At 41.3% G+C, this 23,241-nt stretch overlaps 1 protein-coding gene across 2 annotated transcripts in view; it reads right to left on the bottom strand.

Moving 5' to 3' along the window:
* Nucleotides 1-5,590: 5,590 nt before the first annotated feature.
* The window catches only part of RGSL1 (regulator of G protein signaling like 1), a 98,571-nt gene continuing 80,920 nt past the window's right edge, over nt 5,591-23,241 (bottom strand). For both annotated transcript variants that reach the window (XM_015122377.3, XM_078001081.1), the window contains 7 exons: nt 20,972-21,146; nt 12,885-13,023; nt 12,516-12,640; nt 10,133-10,242; nt 8,104-8,190; nt 6,961-7,027; nt 5,591-5,627 (listed from right to left, as the gene is read on the bottom strand). In XM_015122377.3, the coding sequence (XP_014977863.1) occupies nt 5,591-5,627; nt 6,961-7,027; nt 8,104-8,190; nt 10,133-10,242; nt 12,516-12,640; nt 12,885-13,023; nt 20,972-21,146 (740 nt within the window). The remainder of the gene's footprint in view (nt 5,628-6,960; nt 7,028-8,103; nt 8,191-10,132; nt 10,243-12,515; nt 12,641-12,884; nt 13,024-20,971; nt 21,147-23,241) is intronic.

The following is a 23,241-nucleotide window of genomic DNA, read 5'->3' as shown; positions in this document are numbered from 1 at the left end:
CCTCCATTACTTTGCCTGTAGAATGAGGCTTGCAATTCCTAGCCCTGCTGTCACATAGTTAGTGTGCAATAAAGGCTCACTAATATTTTTAAAGCATGTATCTGTCAGTAACTCAGGGTGTGCGTGTAGAGGGTATGGAAAGAAGTCTTATTGCTCCCTATTAATAACAAACATATAACACACAGGTATCCTCCGAAGGACTACATCTGCGTTAGAATTAAACGGATCTTGTGGGGTTTTGTTGTTTTTTGTTTTGTTTTGTTTTGTTTTGTTTTGTTTTGAGACAGGATCTCACTCTGTTGCCCAGGCTAGAGTGCTGTGGTGCGATCTCGGTTCATGGCAGCTTCGACCTCCCAGGCTCAGGTGATCCTCCCACCTCAGCCTCCCATGTAGCTGGGACTTGTGATGCCCTTTTCATTCTGTCCCCAAGGACCATATAATTTGTTGGAGAAAACACATTCCGAATTTTCCCAGGAATAAATTATTCACTATACCACTCCTGATCAACCACTTCCTTCATGTCCTGGGAAATTTGGGGAAAAGATAGAAGGAGGGAAAGCAACTAAAGTCCCCCAGCCTCCATCTGTTCCTGGCCTTATGCTGTGCTCTTGGACTACATTATATGCAGTCAGTCCTCAAACAACCCTATGAGGTAGACATCATCAGCTCCATTTCACAATACAGTGTTGGGGGTCAGCGAGGGTAAGCAACTTGCTGATGATCACAAAGTTGCTAGGAGCAGAGATGGGATTTAAACAAGATTGCCTCATGGAAAACCATGAGCTCTGAAGGAGGGTGCAGGGCCTCCTGGTCTGTACTCTGTTGGTTGGCGGAGGGACCACTTGTCAAAGTCACTGGGTGGGACTAGCTGGCTTGTGATCTTCATCTGGGAAGAGAAGTATTGTATCCACGAATCATTTGGATTGGAAATGGCTTTGGGAGCCCTCTTGGGAGCAACTTATCATTTTCCCTGTGCTCTTTTACTTAAGAAGAGGATGGCAGGCCCACAGATTGTGAATGTGGACATCCTTTATTCTGGCTAATGACCTGCAGCCCTGGAGGTGTATGGGTGAGGGCTGGCACCCTGAGGTCCTGCACACATGGGCCACTTCCTCTTCTGGATGACACTTGGATCAGTTGGAAGCTCTCAAAATGAGGGATAGATGTCTTTTCATACTTCTGTATAAAGAGGGGAGACTTCATGTCACTCTCTGACATGTATCAGAAAAGGCTTCTATGAAGGTGAAGGCAGGTCTCAGTCACTCTTGCTCTTTCTGCTTTCCTCTGCCTCTTTCTGTCACCCTTTAGTCTGAATGCTCTGTATGAGATTCCTAAAAAACAAAGAGTTCTTAAAGCATCAAGATTTATTGGAATATAAAAAAATTCATGAAGACAATAGCATTTGCTATTTCTTCTTTATGGTGGTAGCCACAACTGTGATTGATAGTCGAATTGATTTTCTGTTAATAGCACAGTCTGACTATAAGGTCAGTGAAAGCATGAACTTCACATTCTGTTTTCTCCACTGCATTTCCAGCACCCAGCACAATTCATTTACTCATGCATTCAATATGTATTTATGAGGCAACTATTATCTGCATGTCACTGTGCTAGGTAAGGTGAAAAATAGTTCTTATTCTATTCTAGGTACAAATAAAAATAGGTGTTGGTCTCTGCACTGCAAAAGCATGTAGTCTAGTAGGTGAGACACATACATGAATAAGTATCTCAAGGAGAGGAAAAAATGTGTCTCCAAAACTAAGAGGAGAGAGTAAGAGGAGAAAGGAGAATCAGGAGGTATCACAGTGTGATGTCTGTGTGACAGAGAAGAAAGGGAAGGGCCCTTTAGATGATCACCAAGTTGCTGCAGAATGGGGTGTATGAGACAGAGAGAGGGAAAGATAAAGCTGGAAACCTGGACTGAGACCATATTAGCAATGGCCTTGTATGTCCCACAAAGGAGTTGAGACTTTTCCAACCAGGTGAAGGAGGGGAATAAAAGCTTTCACACTGAGGAAATGAGCAGGTCAGATTTGTTCTCAGTGTGTGGGATGAAGCAGAGTGTGTTGGGTGTGTGTGGAGAGGGGAGTGTGGTGACTTCACAGGGCCAGAGATGGCGACGAGGGCCTGACAGAAGCAGTGCCAGTGGGATAGAGAGGAAGGCCTGGATAGCAGTGACATGTCCACGGCAGAGTGGCAGAACTTCCCACTCCTGTAGGTAAAACATGGGAAGGGAGGCAGAGGAATGAGTTGAGGATAATTCTGAGTTTTCTAGCTTGGAAGATGGGGTTGATTGGAGAAAAGAAATAAAGGGGCCAAAATTGATTTGGCACACATTTAGTTTGTGTTGTGGACCCTGTTAGAATGGATTAAATTTGCAGTGGCTCCTATTAGAGGAGAAGCAAGGGGCTAGGGATCTCAAGCAAATGGGAGAGTGCATTGTAAGAAGGTAAGTTCAACAGGAGAGCCACAGGGGGCACTGACATTTAAGGAAGAAGCAGAAGAATGCGAAGAAGAATGGGAAAGAATAGTCAGAAGTATGACAAGAGAAAGAAAAAAATGGTGTTCCCAAGTCTCTAGGAGGCAGTAATCGCATCAGAGGCCCAGATTGTGAGTTCATACATTCTTTTCTAAGGAAGGTGGTCTAGAACTGTGGTAGGTAGAATTTCAGGTGACTGCCCTAGGATATCCATGTTCTAATCTCTAGAACCTGTGAATGTGTGACCTTACATAGCAAAAGGAATTTGGTGGGTGGAATTAAGGCTAAGGACCTTAAAACAGAGACATTATTCCGGATTGTCCAGGTGGGCCCTAAAAGGGAGTTGGGAGGCAGAAGAAGGAACCAGAGAGATGTGATGATAGAAGAAGAGGCAGGAGAAATTCAAAGAATGGGCAGGACTTGACCCACCATTGCTGGATTTAAAGACAGAGGAAGGAGGCCCTGAACCAAGGAATGCAGGTGGCTTCTCAGAAACTGAGAACAGCTCTCAGCTGACAGTCAGGAAGGAAGCAAGACCTCGGTCCTACACCTACAAAGACTGAATTCTGCCAACAACCTGAATGAAGCAAGAAACAGATCCTCCCAACAGCCTCCAGAGGGGAACACAGCCTTCCAGACACCTTGATGTTAGCTTGAGTCTCAGGTCAGACTTCTGACCTACAGACTTGTATGATAATAATTTGTGTTGTTTTAAGCCAGTAAGTTTCTGGTAACTTGTTATGGTAGCAAAAGGAAACTAACACAGAAACTGAAGTGGGCCAGGTTCCTTACCTGGTCCCTCTTTCTTGGCCTTTTCCTTAGATGGCAGTGGCCCCTGGATCTGTTATTGGGACTCCTTTTCCTCCCCTCTCATATTTTTTGTTCAAACTAGACCCAAGACCCAAATCTAATTTCAAGGGCAAAGAAAAAAATTAAAGCAAATATTGCAATTTGTTGGGCTGTGGGTCAGTCTTGTCCCTAGGTAAGTTTTGTTTTAACTGTAATGTTACAGACATTTTTAATTTCTCACTTTTTTCCTTCCTTCCTTCCTTCCTTCCTTCCTTCCTTCCTTCCTTCCTTCCTTCCTTCCTTCCTTCCTTCCTTCCTTCCTTCCTTCCTTTTTTTCCTAAGTAGAAGCTCTGGCAATACTAGGTTGGCTGACTTGAGCGGACTGTCTCTGACCCCTTTGGGACACGTTCTCCAGTTCACCGCAGTCTCTACCACTCCCTCCTATCTCTCATGGACTGCTTTATTCATTTATACACCCTGCCTGTATTCTACAGGTGACTGACTTAGTGACACTAGCCTAACTGGCATTAGAACATGTTAGATCTGGGATCTTTGAAGGGAGCATGTAAGAAACTGAAAGAAGCAATCACCAAGACTTAATGAAGGAGAAGATTTTTTTTTTTCCAACTCAGGGATGACCTATTAAGTACCGTGAATCCTTTTAAATAACATGTTTGTGTGTTTGTATACCTACACATGAGTATACCCATGGTGAATGTGGAGACAAAGATAATTAAGAAATAGGAAGATGGGGCAAAGATCTAAGTTCAAATGGATCAGGAAAAGTACCTTTCTTTTCCTTAAGTGGGGCCCATCTATTGCCAAGATGCAGGTTCAGCCATGTCCCACTCCAATGTGAGTGTATTTCAGTATGTGACCATGAGTTAGTATTTTGCTAGATCCTCGTCAGTCACCTTGTTGCTGGCCTCACATCCCCTCTAGTCTCATGCATGGGGCTTGTGACTTGCTCCTTTTTGATGAAGCGCTTCCCTGTTACCTCAATTTCACTAACTGAGCTCTTCTTTGTTCCTTACCTGGGTTCTTGCTTTAGTTTTTTGCCTGATTTTTAGGAAGTGGGATTCTGTTTCATGCCCACTCTTCCTTCTATTAATTGCAGTCCTGTTCTAAAGCTCTAGCCCTGATAGGGAAGGGAAGTCTCATATCCTTTTGTCCAGGCCTTCCTGTCTTGCTAGGCCTTCTCCCAGGGGCCCAGGGGGCTCTCCACACCTGACCTTTCTTCAGCCTCCTCTAGAGTCACGTCTGCCTACAGTCTGCCTGGATCTCCTGCAATCACAGCCCCACCAGGTGACCTCAGAGTCTCAGGCATTCACGAGCTCTGCTCCAACAGCGCCTTTTTCACCCTTGTGAAAAGTCTGGGAAATAAAAAACATCGGCACAGCAGGAAGTTTTGGCTGGAAATTTGAAAGGATTCTCCAAAAAGCTTTCCAGCCCTTTCCTGTTCTGTAACCCACAGAGATGACAAGCCAACCTCACCGCAGTGACCTCAGGTGGAGGGCTTGTTCAGGAAATTCTGACTCATTTTACTTCTGATTTTTTTTCTCAAAGGAGAGAAAATAGGCCTATTCATTTAAAATTATGACAACAGTTTAGGGATTTAGGTCAAAAACCTTAAAGGTTTTTAATCTACTAGTTGGCAAATGAACAGACCTCTCAGAAAGAACTATTCTTTTTGTGCATGAAAAGTTGCGTAAATGGGTTGGCACAGAACAAAAACAGGACAAAAAATCAGAAATGGTGTGTTCTAGTCCAGATGCTGCCATTTACTGCCCAGTAATCTTGGGAAAGTCACTTACCTTCTCTGTGAGTCAGATTCTTTAACTGTTTAAAAATAAATGATTTCTGACATGGTTGCCCACAGGGTTGTTGTGAGGACTTACTGAGACAATGGGTGTGAGTCACTGTCTAAATGAGAGATCCTACCATTAAAAGACACCATCTGTCCCTGCTGATAATTATAGCACCTTGCTCCTGATTGCCTTCAGTGATCTCTACATCCATTTCATGGGATTCTTTAACAACCTGAGCCAGGGTTTGCACACAGCCGCGAAGCTGTGGAGCAAGACCTAGAGCCCAGGTCTCCCGACCCAGCTCACTGTGGAAAGAAGCGCTTCCTCTCATGCTTTGCCCAAGTCTTACCCATTGCAGTCTGGTCCTGCCATATTTGGGCTGTCACCCCATTGCCCTTCTTGATCATTTCTGGGGAAGATGGCACCGGGGCCTTTCATTTTTGAGCAGAAAAGGTTCTGTCAGTGTTAGGAGGCCTCTGAGAGATGATTTGCCTCTGCTGGGGATCTGGTTTGATTACTTCTTCTCTTTTTTGGTGTAGGATAATTTTTGTCTGAAGGGAGAGAGAACAACCAGTTATCACAATTATGATGCAGTAATTGAAGTTGTGTTCTCTGTTGGTTTGTCGCTGTCATTTCCTTTAGGAATGGCAAGAGCCAAAACTGAAACCTTCAGGCTTCAGAATAGGGCTTCTCACATTCTTAATCTCACCTTCCCCAAGGTCTTATAAACTCTGAAGCCATGCATTGCTTTTCCAGTGTAAAGAGCTTCAAAGTATCTGGTTTGTCTTCTGGGCACTGGCACTGGCACTGGCAAATAATGCCTGGGCAGCTCCAAGTCCCTGTTGGAAGGGCAGGTCTGGAAACAGGCCTGATAAGTGACATGGCTGGCAAGGACACCAGGCCTGTCATTCAGAGGCTGCTGTCTACCACTTTGGCCCTCAAATAACTCTTTGGCACTCATCAGCTATGGTTTTCATGACCCCTGGGGATTCTCTCGGAGCCCTAATTTAGCATCAGTTTCACTTGGAAGCTTGTGCAGAAGTGAGTTAAGCTGAAGCAGATTTTAACAGACTCAAGTCCCTTCTGTTCTTATTGCCAATATCCTGCCAAGCAGAAGAACAGATCTTCTTTCTTTCCCACCTTATGCACCCTGCCCTGAGCAGCCTGGACTATTTGGAAAGCTGGCAATAAAAGATCATCTGAATAAAGAGAATGTAGGATACATATACACAATATAATACTAAACAGTTATAAAAAGATAAAATCATGTCTTTTGCAGCAACATAGATGGAACTGGAGACCATTATCTTAAGTGAAATAACTCAGAAAAGGAAAGTCAAATATTGCATGTTCTCAGTTATAAGTGAGAGCTAAATAATACGTACACCTGGACATAGACAGCAAAATAATAGACACTGGAGACTTGGAAGGGTGCAAGAGTGGGAGGTGGGTAAGGGATGAGAAATTACCTAATGGGTACAATGTATACTATTTGGATGCTGACTACACTAAAACCCCAGACTTCACTACTTCCCGATATATCCATGTAGCAAAACTGCACTTGTACTCCTTAAATCGACAAAAATTAAAAATACAAATCAAAGATCATCTGGGACACTTCCACAGCAGTAGTATTCTATTGAAAAGTGGGTCAGAGACTCCAACTTCTTAAAAGTGCTTGTCCTATTGGAGGTGAGAAAAGACCCCCACAGAGAAACACCTCCTTAACTTCCCGCCAGAGGCAGCAAGTTCAGTTTCTAGGTTCTGCATGCTGAGGAGAGGCAGGGTATGAGGCTAGTCTCTGGAAAGTTTATACCATCTCCCATTGCATGCTTGGACATAGCAGCTCTGAACTGAAGAAGAGGATTCCCAGCTCATGCCTACCCCTGGACAGGATGCAGCTGTATGGCAGATACCACGAGTCTTGGCTGAGTAAGGTTGCTTGATGAAGCTAAAGAGAAATACAGAGAAAAACTGCATCAGAACTCATGACACAGACCCAGTCACTGAAAGGTCTCCAGCCTGGAGGACCATGCCGGGAGGGCTTCCATGGACACCTCCAGGGCAGGGGTTGGAAAGTGAAGGTAAAGCAGGCCTGTTCCAGGGATATTCAGGAGACCTGGTTTCTACACTGCAATTTGTGTGTGTGTGTGTGTGTCCCAGGAGACCTTTCGGCTGGACACGAAGGCCATGATGTCAATCACATAGACCCAGGGAAGTAAAATAGGAGATTAGGGTGGATGAACACTAGAATCACAAGACTTTAGGACTGTTTGGAGCCTATGGATCACAGGCAGTGTTCCATAGTGGCCTCCCCCCTGAAGCAATGAGGAAACATGTACAAATGGGCAGGTCAGGTGCTCTCTGTGAGATGCAGAAAAGCAGTATTTCCAACTTCTTCCCCTAATAGAAGCTGGCAGTTGGGATAGAAAGGGAAGGTTTGTTAGGAGAGACCATGTGGAAACAAAGGCAGGGTTAGTGTGTGGGAGTGGGGTTGTCTCCTTAAGACTGAAGATGGGGAAGAAAAAGGATATAATATGGCCTCAGTATGTGAGATTAGAACTGAAGGGTTTGTGACAGGGAAGAGATGCATAGCAGGAGCCTCCAGGAAGCAGGAGGTATGAGATGGTGTGTTCAAACCAGCAGTTAGTCTCAGTGTGAGGGAGAAGTGACAACTAGGACATTGTGATAGTCTCTTAATAAAGATCATACACCATGCCTGGAAATGAGGAGTCAGCAGAGATACAGAGAAGCTTAAGGTACCTGCCTTCCTGGGGTTACGAAAACCAAGAAGATAGAATTATTTAGATGAGAGTTGCCCACAGAGCCATGGAAGGAGGTCAGGAGACACAATTTTCACCTCCTCTCTGACACTCACAAACTATGTGATCTTCAGCAAGTTACTTCACATTTTGGGGGTCTCAGTCTCTTTATGGTCAATGAGGGGATTGGTCAAGCTGGTTTTAAAGTCACCCTCTGATTGAGTAGCAAACTTTTGCTGCCAGTGGGGATCCAATTCCAACTCACAATTTTGAACTGAACTTATTGCTTCCCGTTGAGGCTGCAACCACTCAATACCTCTGAGCAAGGTGAACCTTAAGATGGCATTGTCTCCTGGGGAAGGACAAAAACAAGCATTAAAAACACTTGCAACAACTCTTACTGAAATAAATCTTTCTAAGTAAGTAATAAAGCTCTTGTTTAACACACCTTAGATTACAAAATGTTAATGATAAAACATTATCTAAATCTAAACCTTTGTATGTGAAATGCTATGGTTTGAATGTCACCTCCAAAACTCATGTTGAAGTTTAATTGCCACAGAGATGGTATTAAGAGACAAGACCTTCAAAAGGTGATGAGGCTGGCCGGGCACAGTGGCTCATGCCTGTAATCCCAGCACTTTGGGAGGACGAGGCGAGTGGATCACCTGAGGTCAGGAGTTTGAGACCAGCTTGACCAATGTGGCGAAACCCCATCTCTACTAAAAATACAAAATTAGCTAAGCATGGGGGTGTGTGCCTGCAGTTCCAGCTATGTGAGAGGCTGAGGCAGGAGAATCGCTTGAACCCAGGAGGTGGAGATTGTTGTGAGCCAAGATCACGCCATTGCACTCCATTTCCAGCCTGGGCAATAAGAGCGAAACTCTGTCTCAAAAAAAAAAAAAAAAAAAGATGATGAAGCCATGAGGGGTCTGCTGTCATGAATGGATTATTGCCATTATCATGGGAGTGGGTTTGTTATAAAGGTGAGTTCAGCCGTCTCTTGTTCTCTCTCATACTCTCTTGCCCTTCTGCCTTCCACCATGGGGTGATGTAGCATAAAGCCCTTTGCCAGATGTTAGTGTCATGCTCTTAGACTTCCCAGTCCCCTGAATCATGAACCAAATACATTTCTTTCTTTATAAATTACCCAATATGAGGTATTTTGTTTTAGTAACACAAAATGGACTGAGACATGAGATCAAGGATGTGAGGCTGAGAGAGGGGAGCACCATGCTCAAGGTCTCGCAACTTGTACATGATGACTCTCTGATGCTGTTCCCAGATTCACAGACCTGATTTCTTTGGTTTTCAGAACTTTCCCCTGAAAGACATTCAGCCTTGTCCTCACCAGCCACTGACCTGTTCACTATCCTCTTCCTTGTTAAAATTCCCTTGTGCTCAAGTACCAATCACAGCTGTATGACAGAGATACATTCTGAGAAATGTGTCATTAGGTGATTTTGTGGTTGTGTGAATATCATAGAATGTCCTTACACAAACCAAATGGCAGAGCCCACTACACACTCAGGCTTTATGGAATAGCCTATTGCTGCTAGGCTACAAACCTATAGAGCAAGCTACTGTACTGAATGCTGTTGCAATTGTGACCCCATGGTATTTGTGCATCTAAACATATCTAAACATAGCAAAAGTGCAGTAGAAGTACAGTGTTATAATTTTATGAGATTACCATTGTATATGTGGTTTATTATTGACTGAAACGTGTGGTGCATGGCTGTGTGTGCGTGTATATGTGTATATATATATATATGCATATTTATTTTTTGTGAATTCGTACATAAGTAAATATGTGTATGCTTTCATATATCTGCTTTTATATATATATGTCAGCTTTCATAAAAATTATATGTACATAAAAACATATTTATCACATTAAAACTATATATGCAGGTTTTAATGTTGTCGCTTAATGCTATAAAATAAATGCTTTCTAAATGGGAGGGTTTAATGGAGATAGAGCAGGGGGCTTCTTAAGCAGCAGAAAAGCAGATCATCCTCTCCATGTACCCTCAACATAGACTGTGACCGGCATGCACAGAGGTGTCCCGGAGTTATTGCTGGGGAGAGGTACCCTCTGCTAGCACTGCTAGTGACAGATAATTCGTGCTTTACCCTGAGTCCTCCGTCTCCCTGAGGGCCAAGTAAATGAGCTGTCCCGGCTCCAGCAAACACCCTGGAGGAAGCCTTGAATTTGGCCCCTTGGGTCCTTGCTTTCTCTTCGCAAGTCTTGGTTGCTAGAGAATGGGGCTGTGAGTCATGGTGGAGCTTACCTCCACTCGAGAAAGGATACTTCTCCGTAGATTTAGGAGGGCTTTTTCTGTCCTTGAACTTCTTCCCCCTGTACTGTAAGTAAGAGCGGGTCGCCTTCCAGAAACAAAACCTGTGGGAAGAAAGGCTTCTGGTCACAGGAGGGAACCCCCAGTGGAGGGGGCTGGAGCACCGAGCACAGGGGAAATGGGACCAGGCCAGTCCTCAGAGAATATGGGTGTCCAACAGAGAAGAGGAGAGCATCCTGGCCTTGGAGTACTACCTGCCAGTGGCCTTTGTTCTGAGGCCTCCTCTTTGTCCAGACCTGGCTCCAGTGGGGGCCTGGCATGGGCAGTTTGTTGGGACTTCTTTCTGGAGCCATCAGTGAATGGAGCCTGTAAAGGGCCTGCTATCCCGAGGCCTGGGGTGAGGTTCACCCTTGAGGTGCACCCCAGCATCAGACTCTGTCATCCCTATCTGACCCCACCTGGTATGGCCAGAGTGTCCGAAGGGCTTTTGCTCAGGTCCTAATCCTAGTTTCCACCCTGACCCTTACTGAGAGCCTTGACCACCTCACTCTATTCCCAGCAGGCCCTTCCCTAGAATAGACCTGGTTTCTCATGTGAACTCAGATTTATATACTCTTTATGACTTTTATGTTCTCCAGAAGCCTGTGCAATACTCACCACCATCTCTTCCTTCCTGGTTCCAAGCCCCTTGTTATCCCTACCTTCAGCCAGTCCTTGGACTGGACCCCTTGGAGGTCAATCTTGGCTAAGACTGAATTTATTTTCTCTGGCGCTTTGGCTCTGGTGGTTTTGCCTGCTGCCCTCCTCCCCTCTCTCTGAGGGACAGTCTGTTCTATCCCAGTAGACTTTTCCCATTTCACTTGCTGAACTGGGTCTCCTTCCCCTAATGGACTTTCCAATATGCCACACATGCATTACTTATGGTGATGAGAGACCAAGAGACCTGGTTTCTAATGCTGGTTTTACCACTTACCAAGTGATTCTAGGCAAGTCCCTCAACCACTCTGAACCTCAGTCTCATCTGTAAAGCAGGGATAGTAATACTCCTCCCCACCCACTGCATAGGGTTGTGGAGAGGTTCATTTAAGATAATATATGTAAACACAATTTGCATAATATAAATTTCTTTATAAGTATGTAGGAAAGTAAGTAAAGAAACTGCAGGAGGAACAGGAATCCAAAGCCTCCCTAAAGCATGTCTCATTTTTCTAAGCACATAGGAGACAGCTGAACACTGGCTCATTCAAGTGAAGCATGTATTTCTCAGTGGTTCCCAATCCCTCCAAAAGTCTCTGGGTGAATATCTATTTAGTCCTTGCTAGGAGAACTAGAATTAAGTTCTAGACAACATTTGATGATCAAAAGGTTAAATTGCTTGTCTTGAACTTAGATTTTTGTACTTCTCTCAGTTCTGTATTAAATAATTTATTATCTTAGGGATTTTAAAATAAAGGTTAGAGATTGGTAAGCAATTTCACACTTCTGTTTTAATAAAATAACTTTTTTTTTTGGTGGAAGATGGGAAATTCTAAGAGTCAAAGTCACTTTATAATCTAAGTGTCCTGATTATCTTTGTCTGGGAACATTTCAGTCAGGTGTCCTCTGGTCACTACCACCCAAGGCACTGCCATTCACCATGTGGAAGATATGAGCTGAAACTCTGGCAGACCACAGGAATAAATAACCAGCTGGGAGGGCTCAGGCTAAATCTCCACAGGACAGGTTAGAAACCAGTGCACCACAGATTGCATTTGGCCACAAAATATCTGCATATATTTTGCTTGCTTCATTTTTGATTTTTGGCCTTCACAGGTTCTTCACCATGTTTTAGTTTTGTTAGTTGCCATATTTGCCACTTTAACCTTGGAAGAGATGAAATACACATTTGAATGTCTAGCTCCTCTTGATAATTGGAGTATCTAGCAACTGTGTCCCCCTCAGTGGTAATTATGGGGATTTGAGCACAGCAGAACAAAACACTTCTGGCTTACTTTCTTCATGCAGCCCCTTAAGCACAAGCAGTTGTGTTAGCCTCAACAGAATTTCTCCCCAAGTGGCTGTGGTTCAGTCTTACCTTCTTGTGAGAAACCCAGGCCTATGAAAATCTCACATTCTTGCTCCAAGCAAGCATAGAAAGAGGAGGGATGGGAAACCAGGCATTTTGGTTCTCAGTCTTACTCTGCCTTCCATCTGTGGATTCAGTGATTGGTGTTCTGTGTGAGGGATGGAGTGAGGTGAATAGGATAAGAAAACACCATCTCAGTTCCCCCTAGATACTGGAAAAATGAAACAGAGTGCTAGAGGAAGACAGAAAACTCTCTCCAAACTAAGTGTGTTTTCCTGACCTGGCAGTCACTGAATAAGGAGAAATACTTACCTTTTCCAGAAGTACATAATGACGGGGAAGACAGACATGATAGCCCCATGGAAGACGCTCCGATCTAGGTAGCCCTCTGTGATGGCAACAAGGATGGCATCCTTCTGGGACTCAGAGACATTCACCTATCCGCAGAGTGGGAGCCTGTCACTGACGGAAGCTCCAAGGGAAGGCAGAAAACCTCTCCTGGCCCCCAGAACCCCATGACCACCCCCTCTCCAAAAGGCAGATGGTTTTCATGGAGTTGCTGGGTAAAGTATATTTAGTTGGCCAAGACTTACAAGGTGCCTGATAATTAGCTTTCTAATTGTCCTTGTGGGGGAAATGCTTCTTGGTGAAAGGCCAGAGTGGAGTGGGAGTCTTTCTTACCCTCAGCTTTGGAGGGATGTCAGAATTCAGGAAGAGTTTTTGGATAATGTTCATTTTGGACCGCATTAGGATCACATCATTCTCATTGTATGCCCGGTTGACCTGCAGCATGTGGGCTGAACTTACCAGATTATTAAATCTAAAAAAGAAATGTGAAGTAGGAAATGAGGAGGAGAAGATGAAAACAGTGACTAACAAGTCCCCCAGCCTAGACTCATTTCTGGCCCAAAAAAGGCAAGGCCAGCTCTAGGCCAGGTTGTGACTTTATTCATTCAGTCATAATTCATCCATTGGCAAATACTGAGCACTTACCACAGGTCAGATAACACGTCAAGTGCCCCTTCAAGTGCATTGAATTCCTTCACCACAAATCCCCTTGTTCATCCCACCTTCCCTTCTTCACCCATTCTGGCCCTGCAGCATTGGCACCTCTAATGACTTAAAGGCCTAAGGACTATCTTGCTCTTCCCTCTCCTGTGCTGGCCTGAGGCAAGCCCTGAGATGCAGGCAGGTCCCACTCCTGTAGAGCACTTAAAGGCAATGAAAGGAGGTTTGGACTTAATTCCAGTGGTAATGGAAAGCCAGTAGAAGATTTTCTTTTTTGTTGTTTTTTTGAGATAGAGTCTCACTCTGTCGTCCAGGCTGGAGTGCAGTGGCGCGATCTTGGCTCACTGCAAGCTCCGCCTCCCGGGTTCACGCCATTCTCCTGCCTCAGCCTTGCGAGTAGCTGGGACTACAGGCGCCCGCCACCACACCCGGCTAATTTTTTGTATTTTTTAGTAGAGACAGGGTTTCACCTTTTTACCCAGGATAGTCTCGATCTCCTGACCTCGTGATCTGCCCACCTCGGTCTCCCAAAGTGCTGGGATTACAGGCGTGAGCCACCGCACCCGGCCACCAGTAGAACATTTTAGGCAGGAGAATGATCTAGTCTGGTTTGTGTTTTTAATAGGCTACGCTGGTTGTTATACAGAGAATAGTTTGTAAAGGTCAAGCGAGGAAGAAGAGGCAATGTGGTGGGAATGGGAGCAGCAGCAGGTGAGGCTATGCACTCTGACTAGTATCTCCCTCTGCTCCTCCATTGCCTCCCCCTACATCCTTTATTATCTGACTAACCCCTAGTCTTCCTTAGCTTAGATTACCCAAGAATTTTGGGTCTCCCGAGAAACCATACCTGAGGACTCACAGTTGTCTAAATACTCTTCCTGCGCCTGATTCTCCCATAGCACCTATCATCCTGAGACACTTCCTAACTTTTGTTTGTGTCTTTTCTGCCATCCTCGTTAGTTTGTGGGATCTTAGAAGTAGAGAGCACGTCTTAGTTGTTTTTTGTATATCCGGTGTCAAACCCAGTGTTCAGTAAAGAGTGAGCAATCAACAAGCATTTGTGGAAATGAGCTAAATCCATCACTGGAGTGCAGTAGAAGATCTCTTAACCAAACTCTTCTAACTGATGCATGAGTTACCAGGTGTCTACATTTTTGAAAAACACACTGACTGATGCCCATGATATGCTGACTGCATAGATTAGAGGGACATCTTTAGTAAACTCTCACCTTTCTCAAACTAGTAGAAGTGAATGTGTACCAGGAGTTGTGTTTCCTCCCAAGTATCTTTCCCTATTGTAAAGATAATTAGTAACTATAATTTCTATAATTAGTAACTTGTGAAAACTGATAAAATATGAACATGAAAGAAAAGTTATTATTTCTATGAAAACAAATTAGAATGTTTTGGAAATTCTAATGAAGGCAAGTAGCTTTTTAAAAAAGTGCTGTTGGCTGGGTGCAGTGGCTCACACCTGTAATTTCAGGACTTTGAGAGGATGAGGTGGGCGATCAGACCCAGGAGATCGAGACCATCCTGGCCAACGTGGTGAAACCCCGTCTCTACTAAAAATACAAAAATTAGCTGGGCATGGTGGCATGCGCCTGTAGTCCCAACTACTTGGGAGGCTGAGGCAGGAGAATCGCTTGAACACGGGAGGCGGAGGTTGAAGTGAGCCAAGATGGTGCCACACTCCAGCCTGGTGACAGAGTGAGACTCCGTCTCATAAAAACAAAAACAAAAGACTGTTGAGTTAGGTGGGGCCAGGCAGTTTAAAACATAAGAAAAAGGTATAAAAATCCAGAAGGATTGAATTGCTTCACAGTAATCTTTAAATTCTCTTCCACTTTAAAGAAATAAAAATTCAAATCAGTAGACAGACACTCTAGGTTCCAAAATGTTAGCATGGAAGCAAGTTGGCTTCATTCTCCCATATGGAAACTCAAAACAAACAAATAGTACTGAGATTATTACCAGCAATATCTCAGAACTCAAATATAATGAGACAGAGGAGAAAAAAGTAAAAAGAATGAAAAGTAATGAAGACTCCTATAAGATATATAAAATTACTTCAAAAGAGCAAATCTAAAAATCATTGGTGTTCAAGAGGGAGTTGAGCAAGAGCAAGGAAAAGAAAACTTATTCAAAACAACAACAGAAAACATTCTGAAACTTGACATAGACATACATGTTCAGGTACAGGGAGGTCAGAGAACATTAAATAAATTTGACTCAAATAAGACTACCCCAAGTATTATAGTAATCAATTCTTAAAGGTCGAGGAAAAAGAGATAATCTTAAAAGCATAAAAAGAAGAAAATAACATACAAAGAAGCTCCAATTCATCAGGCAACAGACTTCTCAATGGAAACCATAAAGGCCAGGAGAAAATGAGAAAACATTTTCAAAGTGCTAAAAAAACAAAAAAAATAAAACAAAAACCACCATCCAAGAGTACTGTATCCAGTAAAGCTATCCTTCAACTATGAAGGAGAGATAGCCTTTCCTAGACAAACAAAAACTGAGAAAATTAATGACCAATAGACATATCTTATAAGAAATGCTAAAGAGAGTTCTTTATACTGAAAGAAAATGACACTAACATGCAAGAAGGAAGCATTTGAAGGTATAAAACTTATTGGTAGAAGTGAGTGCACAGACCAACCCAGAATATCCTAATATAGTAATTGTGGTGTGCAATTCACTCATAACTCTAGTATGAAGCCTAAAAGACAAATTTATCAGAAGGAACAATAGCTGAAGCAATCTGATAAGAGACAAGCAATAAAAAAATATGCAAATTGAGACAAAATGTCCAAATGTTGAGAGGATGGAGTTAAAGTGTAGAGGTTCATTTTAGTTTTTTGTTGTTGTTGTTTCTCTTCTTTTCTTTGTGATGTAAGATAAGCTGTCATCTTATTAAAATAATTTGTTATATCCACAAAATATTTTTGGTAATCGTCATAGTAACCACAATGCCGAAACCTATAATAGTTACACTAAAAATAAAAAACAATGAATTAAAATATAGTACCACAGAAAATTACTTAATCACAAAGGAAGACAGTAAGAAAGGAAGAGAGGAGTTCAAGAACAACTGGAAAACAAGCAACAAAATGGCAGTAGTAAGTTCTTACTTATTAACAAGAATGTTGACTATAAATAGACTCAATTCTCTAATTAAAAAACATACAGTGGCTGGATGGATAAAGAAACAAGACCCAACTACACACTACCTACAAGAAACTCACTTCACCTATAAAAACACACATAGACTAAAAGTGAAGGGATGAAAAAATATATTCTATGTGAATAGAAACCAAAAAAAGAGCTGGGATACCTTTAGCTACATCAGATAAAATAAGCTACAAGTTGAAGACTCTAAAAAGAGACATAGTTATTATATAATGATAAAGGGGTCAATTCAGTAAGAAGATATAACAATTATTAATATCGATGCATTCAAGATGAGAGCACCCAAGTATATAAAGCAAACATTAAAAGATCTAAAGGGAGAGAAAGCTTGCAATACAATAATAGTAGGAGATTTCGATACCCCACTCTTAGTAATGGACAGATTATCCAGACAGAAAAATCAACAACAAAAAATTGCAGTTAAACTACACACCACACCAAATAGGTCTAACTGACATTTACAGAACATTTCACCCAACTGCTACAGAATATACAATCTTTTCATCAGCACATGGAACATTCTTCAAAATATACCACAAAACAAGTCTCAACAAATTTCCAAAAGTAGAAATAAAATCAAGCATCCTGTCTGACCATGATGGAAAACAACTAGAAATCAATACCAAGCAGAACCTTGGAAACTGTTTCCTACAGTACATGGAAATTAAACAACATGCTCCTGAATGACCAATGGGTCAATGAAGAAATAAAGGAGAAAATTAAAAAATTCCTTGAAACAAATGAAGATGGAAATACAACATTCCAAAATCTATGGACACAACAAAAGCAGTACTAAGAGGAAAGTTTAGAAAATAAATACTTACATCAAAAAAGTAGAAAGACTTCAAATAAACAACCTAATGATGCCCTCAAGAAACTAAAAAACAAGAACAAACCAAACACAAATTAGTAGAAAGAATAAAATATTAATAATAAATATCAGAGCAGAAATAAATGAAATTAAGACTAAAAAATACAGAAGATTAATGAAACAAAAAGTTGGTTTTTTAAAAATATAAACAAAATCATTAAGCCTTTAGCTAGACTGATAAAGGCAAAGAGAAGACCCAAATAAATAAAATCAGAAACAAAAAAGAGACATAGTCATTAGAGATTATTATGTACAACTATACACCAACAAATTGGAAAGCCTAGAAGAAATGAATAAATAAATTCTTGGATACAGAAAAACTACCAGGTTGAATCACGAGGGCACAGAAAACTCAAATGAACAGATAATGAGTAATAAGACTGAAGCCATAATAAGTTTCCCATCAAAGAAGATGCCAGGACCTGATGGCATTAATTCTACCAAAAATTTAAATAAAAACTAATATTAATTCTACTCAAACTCTTAAAAAATGCAAAAGGGGAGAATATTAAAAACTCATTCTACAAAGCCAACATTGACCCGATACCAAAACCAGAGAAGGATGCAGCAGAGAAAAAGAAAACTATAGGCCAATATCACTGATGAACACAGATGCAAAAAGCCTCAACAAAATACTAGAAACCAGATTCAACAACACATTAAAAAGATCATTCACCATCATCTAATGGGATTAATCCCAGGGATACAAGGATGATTCAACATATGCAAATCAATAAACGTGATCTATCACATTAACAGAATCAAGAATAAGAGCCATATGATCATTCCAATAGATGATGAAGCATTCAATAAAATTCAACATCTCTTTATGATAAAAACCCTCAATGAATTGGGTATATAAGAAATATACCTCAAAATAATAAATGCAAATATTTGATAAACTCACAGCTAACATCATACTGAATGGGGAAAAATTGAAAGTTTTTACTCTAAGATCTGGAACAAGTCAAGGATGCCCACTCTCACTACTCTTATTCAATATAGTGGTGGAAGTTCTAGTCAGAACAATTAGGCAACAGAAAGAAATAAAGGGCATCCAAACTGGAAAGGAAGAAGTCAAATTAGCCTTGTTCACAGTTGACATAATCTTATCTTTAGAAAAACCTAAAGACTTCACCAACAGCCTGTTACAACTCATACACCCAGTAAAGTTGCAGAATACAAAATCAACATATGAAAATCAGAAGCATTTATATACAACAACAATGAACAATCTGAAAAAGAAATCAAGAAAGCCATCTCATTGACAACAGCTACAAAAAGCGTAAAATACCTAGGAATTAACTTAAACAAAGAACTGAAAAATACATACAAGAAAATACTGATGGAAAAATTGAAGAAGGCACACACACATACACACACACACACACACAATTGAAGTATATTCCATGCTCATGGGTTGGAAAACATAATATTATTAAAATGTCTACACTACCCAAAGAAATTTATACATTCGGTGCAATCCCTATCAAAATATTAATGGCATTCTTCACAGAAATAGAAAAAACAATCCTAAAATTTACATGGAACCACAAAAGACCCTGAATAGTCACAGCAATCCTAAACAAAAAGAACAAAGCTGGAGGCATCACTCTAGCTGACTTCAAAATATACTACAAAGCTATAGTTACTAAATAAGCATGGTGCTGGCATTAAAAACAGACACATAGACCCGTGAAACAGAATAGACAATTCAGATATAAATCCATGCCTTTGCAGCCAACGCACTTTTGACACAGGTGCCAAGAATGTACAATGGGAGAAAGGACCGTCTCTTCAATAAATGGTGATAGGAAAACTGAATGTCCATATGCAGCAAAATGAAACCAGACACCTATCTCTCACCACATACAAAAATCAAATAAAAATGTATTAAAGGCTTAAATCTAAAACTGTGAAACTACTGGAAGAAAACATTGGGGAAACACGGCAGGACATTGGTTTGGGCAAAGGTTTTTGTGTAAGAAGCATAGGGAGCCAAAGCAAAAATACACAAATGGATCACATCAAGCTAAAAAGCTTCTGTACAGCAAAGGAAGCAATCAACAAAGTAAAGAGATAACCCACAGAATGGGAGAAAATATTTGCAAACTATCCATCTGACAAGAGATTAATAACCAGAATATATAAGGAGCTCAAACATCTCAATAACAAAAAACCCAAATAATCTGATTTTTTAAATGTGCAAAAGATCTGAATAGACATTTCTCAAAAGAAGACATTCTTGTCTTCTTTTGTCTTTCATATACCCAAAAGGTATATGAAAAACTGCTAAGATCACAAATCATGAGAGAAATGAAAGTCAAAACCACAACGAGATATCATCTTACCCTAGTTAAAGTGGCTATTATCAACAAGATGGGGAATAACAGATGCTGGTGAGCGTATGTAAAAAGGGGAAACCTTGTATCTGGTTGGTGGCAATGTAAATTAGTATAGCCACTGTGGAAAACAGTATAGAGCTTCCTCAAAAAGCTAAACATAGAACTACCATGTGATCCAGCAATCCTAATACTGGGTATATATCCAAAGTAAAGGAAATGAGTATGTTGAAGAGATATTTGCACTCCCGTGTTTATTGTAGCACTATTCGCAATAGCCAGAATATGGAGTCAATCTAAGTGCCCATCAGTGGATGAATGGTTAAAGAAAATGTGGTGTATACAGATACACAATAAAATAGTATTAAGCCACAGAAAAGAACAAAATCCTGTCATTTGCAGCAACGCGCGTGGAGCTGTAGTTGATTATGTTAAGTGAAATAAGTCAAACACAGAAGGACAAATATCACATGTTTTCACTTATATGTGGGAGCTAAAAAAGTGGATCTCAGGTCGTTACCAGAAGCTGGGAAGGGTAGGGGGTGGGGAGATGAAGGAAGTCAGTTTGATCAAGGGGTACAAATACACAGTTAGATAGAGGAAGTAAGACCTAGTGTTCCATGGATCAGTAGGGTGACTATAGTTAGTAATCATCTCTCGTACATTTCAAAATATCTAGAAGAGAATAATTTGAATCTGTCTAGCATAAAAAAAAAAAGAAGATGACGGATATCTCAAGTACCCTGATTTGATCTTTACACATTATATGAATGTATCAAAATATCACATACACCTCCAAAATATGTAAATCTATTATGTATCAATTAAAAAAAATTAGTAGACAGCTTTCGGGGTATAGTCTATACAAGAAAAATTTACAGACCTTCCATTGTGGATTGACTTTGGTTTTACATAAAAAATTTGACAGGTGAATTAATGTACACTAGTATGTCTTAACTTAAAAATATCTGTTTAATGTCACACAGACACACACAATTTGTATTATCATAATTCCTGGCTTTAACTAAAGAATATTGGTCCCATGGTGTTATATAATAGGACTTTTCCACATTTATAAATAATGGAGAAAAACATGCTTCCCTTTTCTGGGACTAAGCAACTGCATTTTGACAGTGGAATTTCTGGAATACTGAAGAGCTTTTAGGACCCAAAGAATAGAAAGATGGAAATCAACTGAGTGACGGCATACAGTAAGATTTTCAGAAGGAGAGATTCTTACTGGGCAGGGCTGAAATCACTGTATCTCTAACAGATCAAGCCAGTTTCTGCTGGGTAGTCCTAAGGATGAAAAGTCATTTTCAGGGCAGACGAAAGAGAGGTGGGAAACTTACTTTTCCATTTCAGAAAAGAAATATAGATCATTGATCACAAAGTTGACAGTGATAATCCTGTGGCCAAATACACGACGCTTTACAAGGGTTGTGTCTCCATTCTCTTGGTCTGCACTCCGGACATTTGTGGAGGGTGGAGCTGAACGTCCCGATGTGTTGTGTGATGTGGTGAAATCTGAGAGAGAAAGAAGAAGGAATTACAATCTTGTTTGATCAAGTCACTCTTACCCTCAACCTGGGCATAACAAAAAGAAGAAAGGAGACTGTGAATCTACCCTTTTGGCCTACTGAAATAGTCACTTTCTGCCATTGGGCTCAACCTTTTACTTGGACTTGAAAAATCCAACTACTCAGATAGTACGACAACACACATAAAACATATGTCAACTGAGCACTGAAGGTGCTTATCTCATAGAAATAGAATCACACCACAGTTATGCTAATCCCTAAGGTTTCTGCAGAGACTGTGAAAATGAAACATGCAGATGTGACCTTCCAAATGGAGTGTGTAGCACTGATGGTGCTTACTCAAGTTTTATCAGGAAGTAATTTAGGAGCAAATGAGGAAAGCAGCACAAAGAAAAAGTCAAAATATCAGGAGTAAAGAAGTTTATTAAGGAAACCGAGGGTAGAAAGCTAGAGTACAAAAGAGAGTAACGAGTACAGGAGAGCACAAGAGCCACTAGAAGATTTGGATTGTGTGTCAGAAAAATAAAATGCTTCCTTTAGAAAGTTTCTTGACTAAATTATATCCAAAGACATCTCTTCATAGGGATTCAGGTCTGAGAAAAGAACAGGTTTGGGCTGGATCTGACATATAGACCCTGGTTAATTATCTGGCTGGGTTTCAGACAAATATCTAATCTGGCTCTAGAATTTACCATTCTGCCTGCAAATCCTTTATTCTGGAGTGCTGTTCAGGATTTATTGAAGTCGGTGTGGTGCTCCCTATGGCGCAGGTGGGATTCCTTTTGGTGCAGTATTGTATATAGAATGGGAGGGTAACTACAAGAATCCATAAATATCTAGCACTTGTTATGTCTCAGACATTGTGCTAGACCCTAGGGTTACTATACTGAATAAGACATAAGATCCCTCACCTACTATCTTTCAATCTTTCTCTCTTAGACTTGAGTTTGAAGGGAAAAAAAAAGTCTAGATAACAGTGTAAATTGATATGATGGTTAGGGATTCTAGGAAAAGAGGGTGATAAATTCACCCAATAAACCTGGAAGCCATCGGATGCTTGTAAACTGGCTCTGGTAGTAGAGGGGGAGACCTAATTTGTATTATTCGCTAATTTAGGTAGTAAATATTCTCACTGTAATAGATTTTTAGCTACTGACGTTTGTTCAGTAGCTCACAAAATTTCAGGATATTTAACAGCTGGCTCTTACCAGCCAGTATGAGCAGCTCCAACTCACTATTACCTGGGAATCGTATTTGACTTCTTCCTCTTTCCACATCCAATTAGTCACCAAATATTGTTGATTCTACTTTCTACATATATTTCAAGTGTATCCACTATTGGTCTTTCTTGCAGTGACATTTGTTTAAAGCATCATCATTTTTCACTTGTTCCAAAAGCCGCTTTAGTGTTCTCGGGGTCAGGACTAGGGCCCTGACCTGCTAAGGTGAGGTAGGTGCCTAGGACACAGTTTAAGGAAGCATTCACGATCAACGTGTTACAAGTGCGGGGTTGGCATCTGCATGAGCCTGACGGTCAGTGCCTCCTTAATTTTTGTGTGTTAGATGCCTCCCTTGCCTTACCCTAGTTCCAGCCCTGACTGTGCTTCCTACACTTAATTTTGCTTTTGTGTAGTATATTCCCTACATTACAGTCAGGATGATCATTCTAACTTGGCTACTATTATTAATCTGCTGAATTTTTTTTTTTTTTTGAGGGAGTCTCGCTCCGTTGTCCAGGCTGGAGTGCAGTGGTGCGATCTCAGCTCACTGCAAGCTCCGCCTCCTGGGTTCACGCCATTCTCCTGCCTCAGCCTCCCGAGTAGCTGGGACTACAAGCGCCCGCCACCTCGCCCGGCTAATTTTTTGTATTTTTTAGTAGAGACGGGGTTTCACCGTGTTAGCCAGGATGGTCTCGATCTCCTGACCTCGTGATCTGCCCATCTCGGCCTCCCAAAGTGCTGGGATTACAGGCGTGAGCCAACGCGCCCGGCCTGGAACCCAAATCTAAACACGAAATTTATTTATGTTTGTACATTCCTTATACATATAGCCTTAAGATAATTTTATTTTTTTTCTTGGGG

Source organism: Macaca mulatta, chromosome 1, assembly GCF_049350105.2.
Source record: "Macaca mulatta isolate MMU2019108-1 chromosome 1, T2T-MMU8v2.0, whole genome shotgun sequence".
Lineage (NCBI taxonomy): Eukaryota > Metazoa > Chordata > Mammalia > Primates > Cercopithecidae > Macaca > Macaca mulatta.
This window is presented reverse-complemented; position numbering and strand designations above follow the sequence as displayed.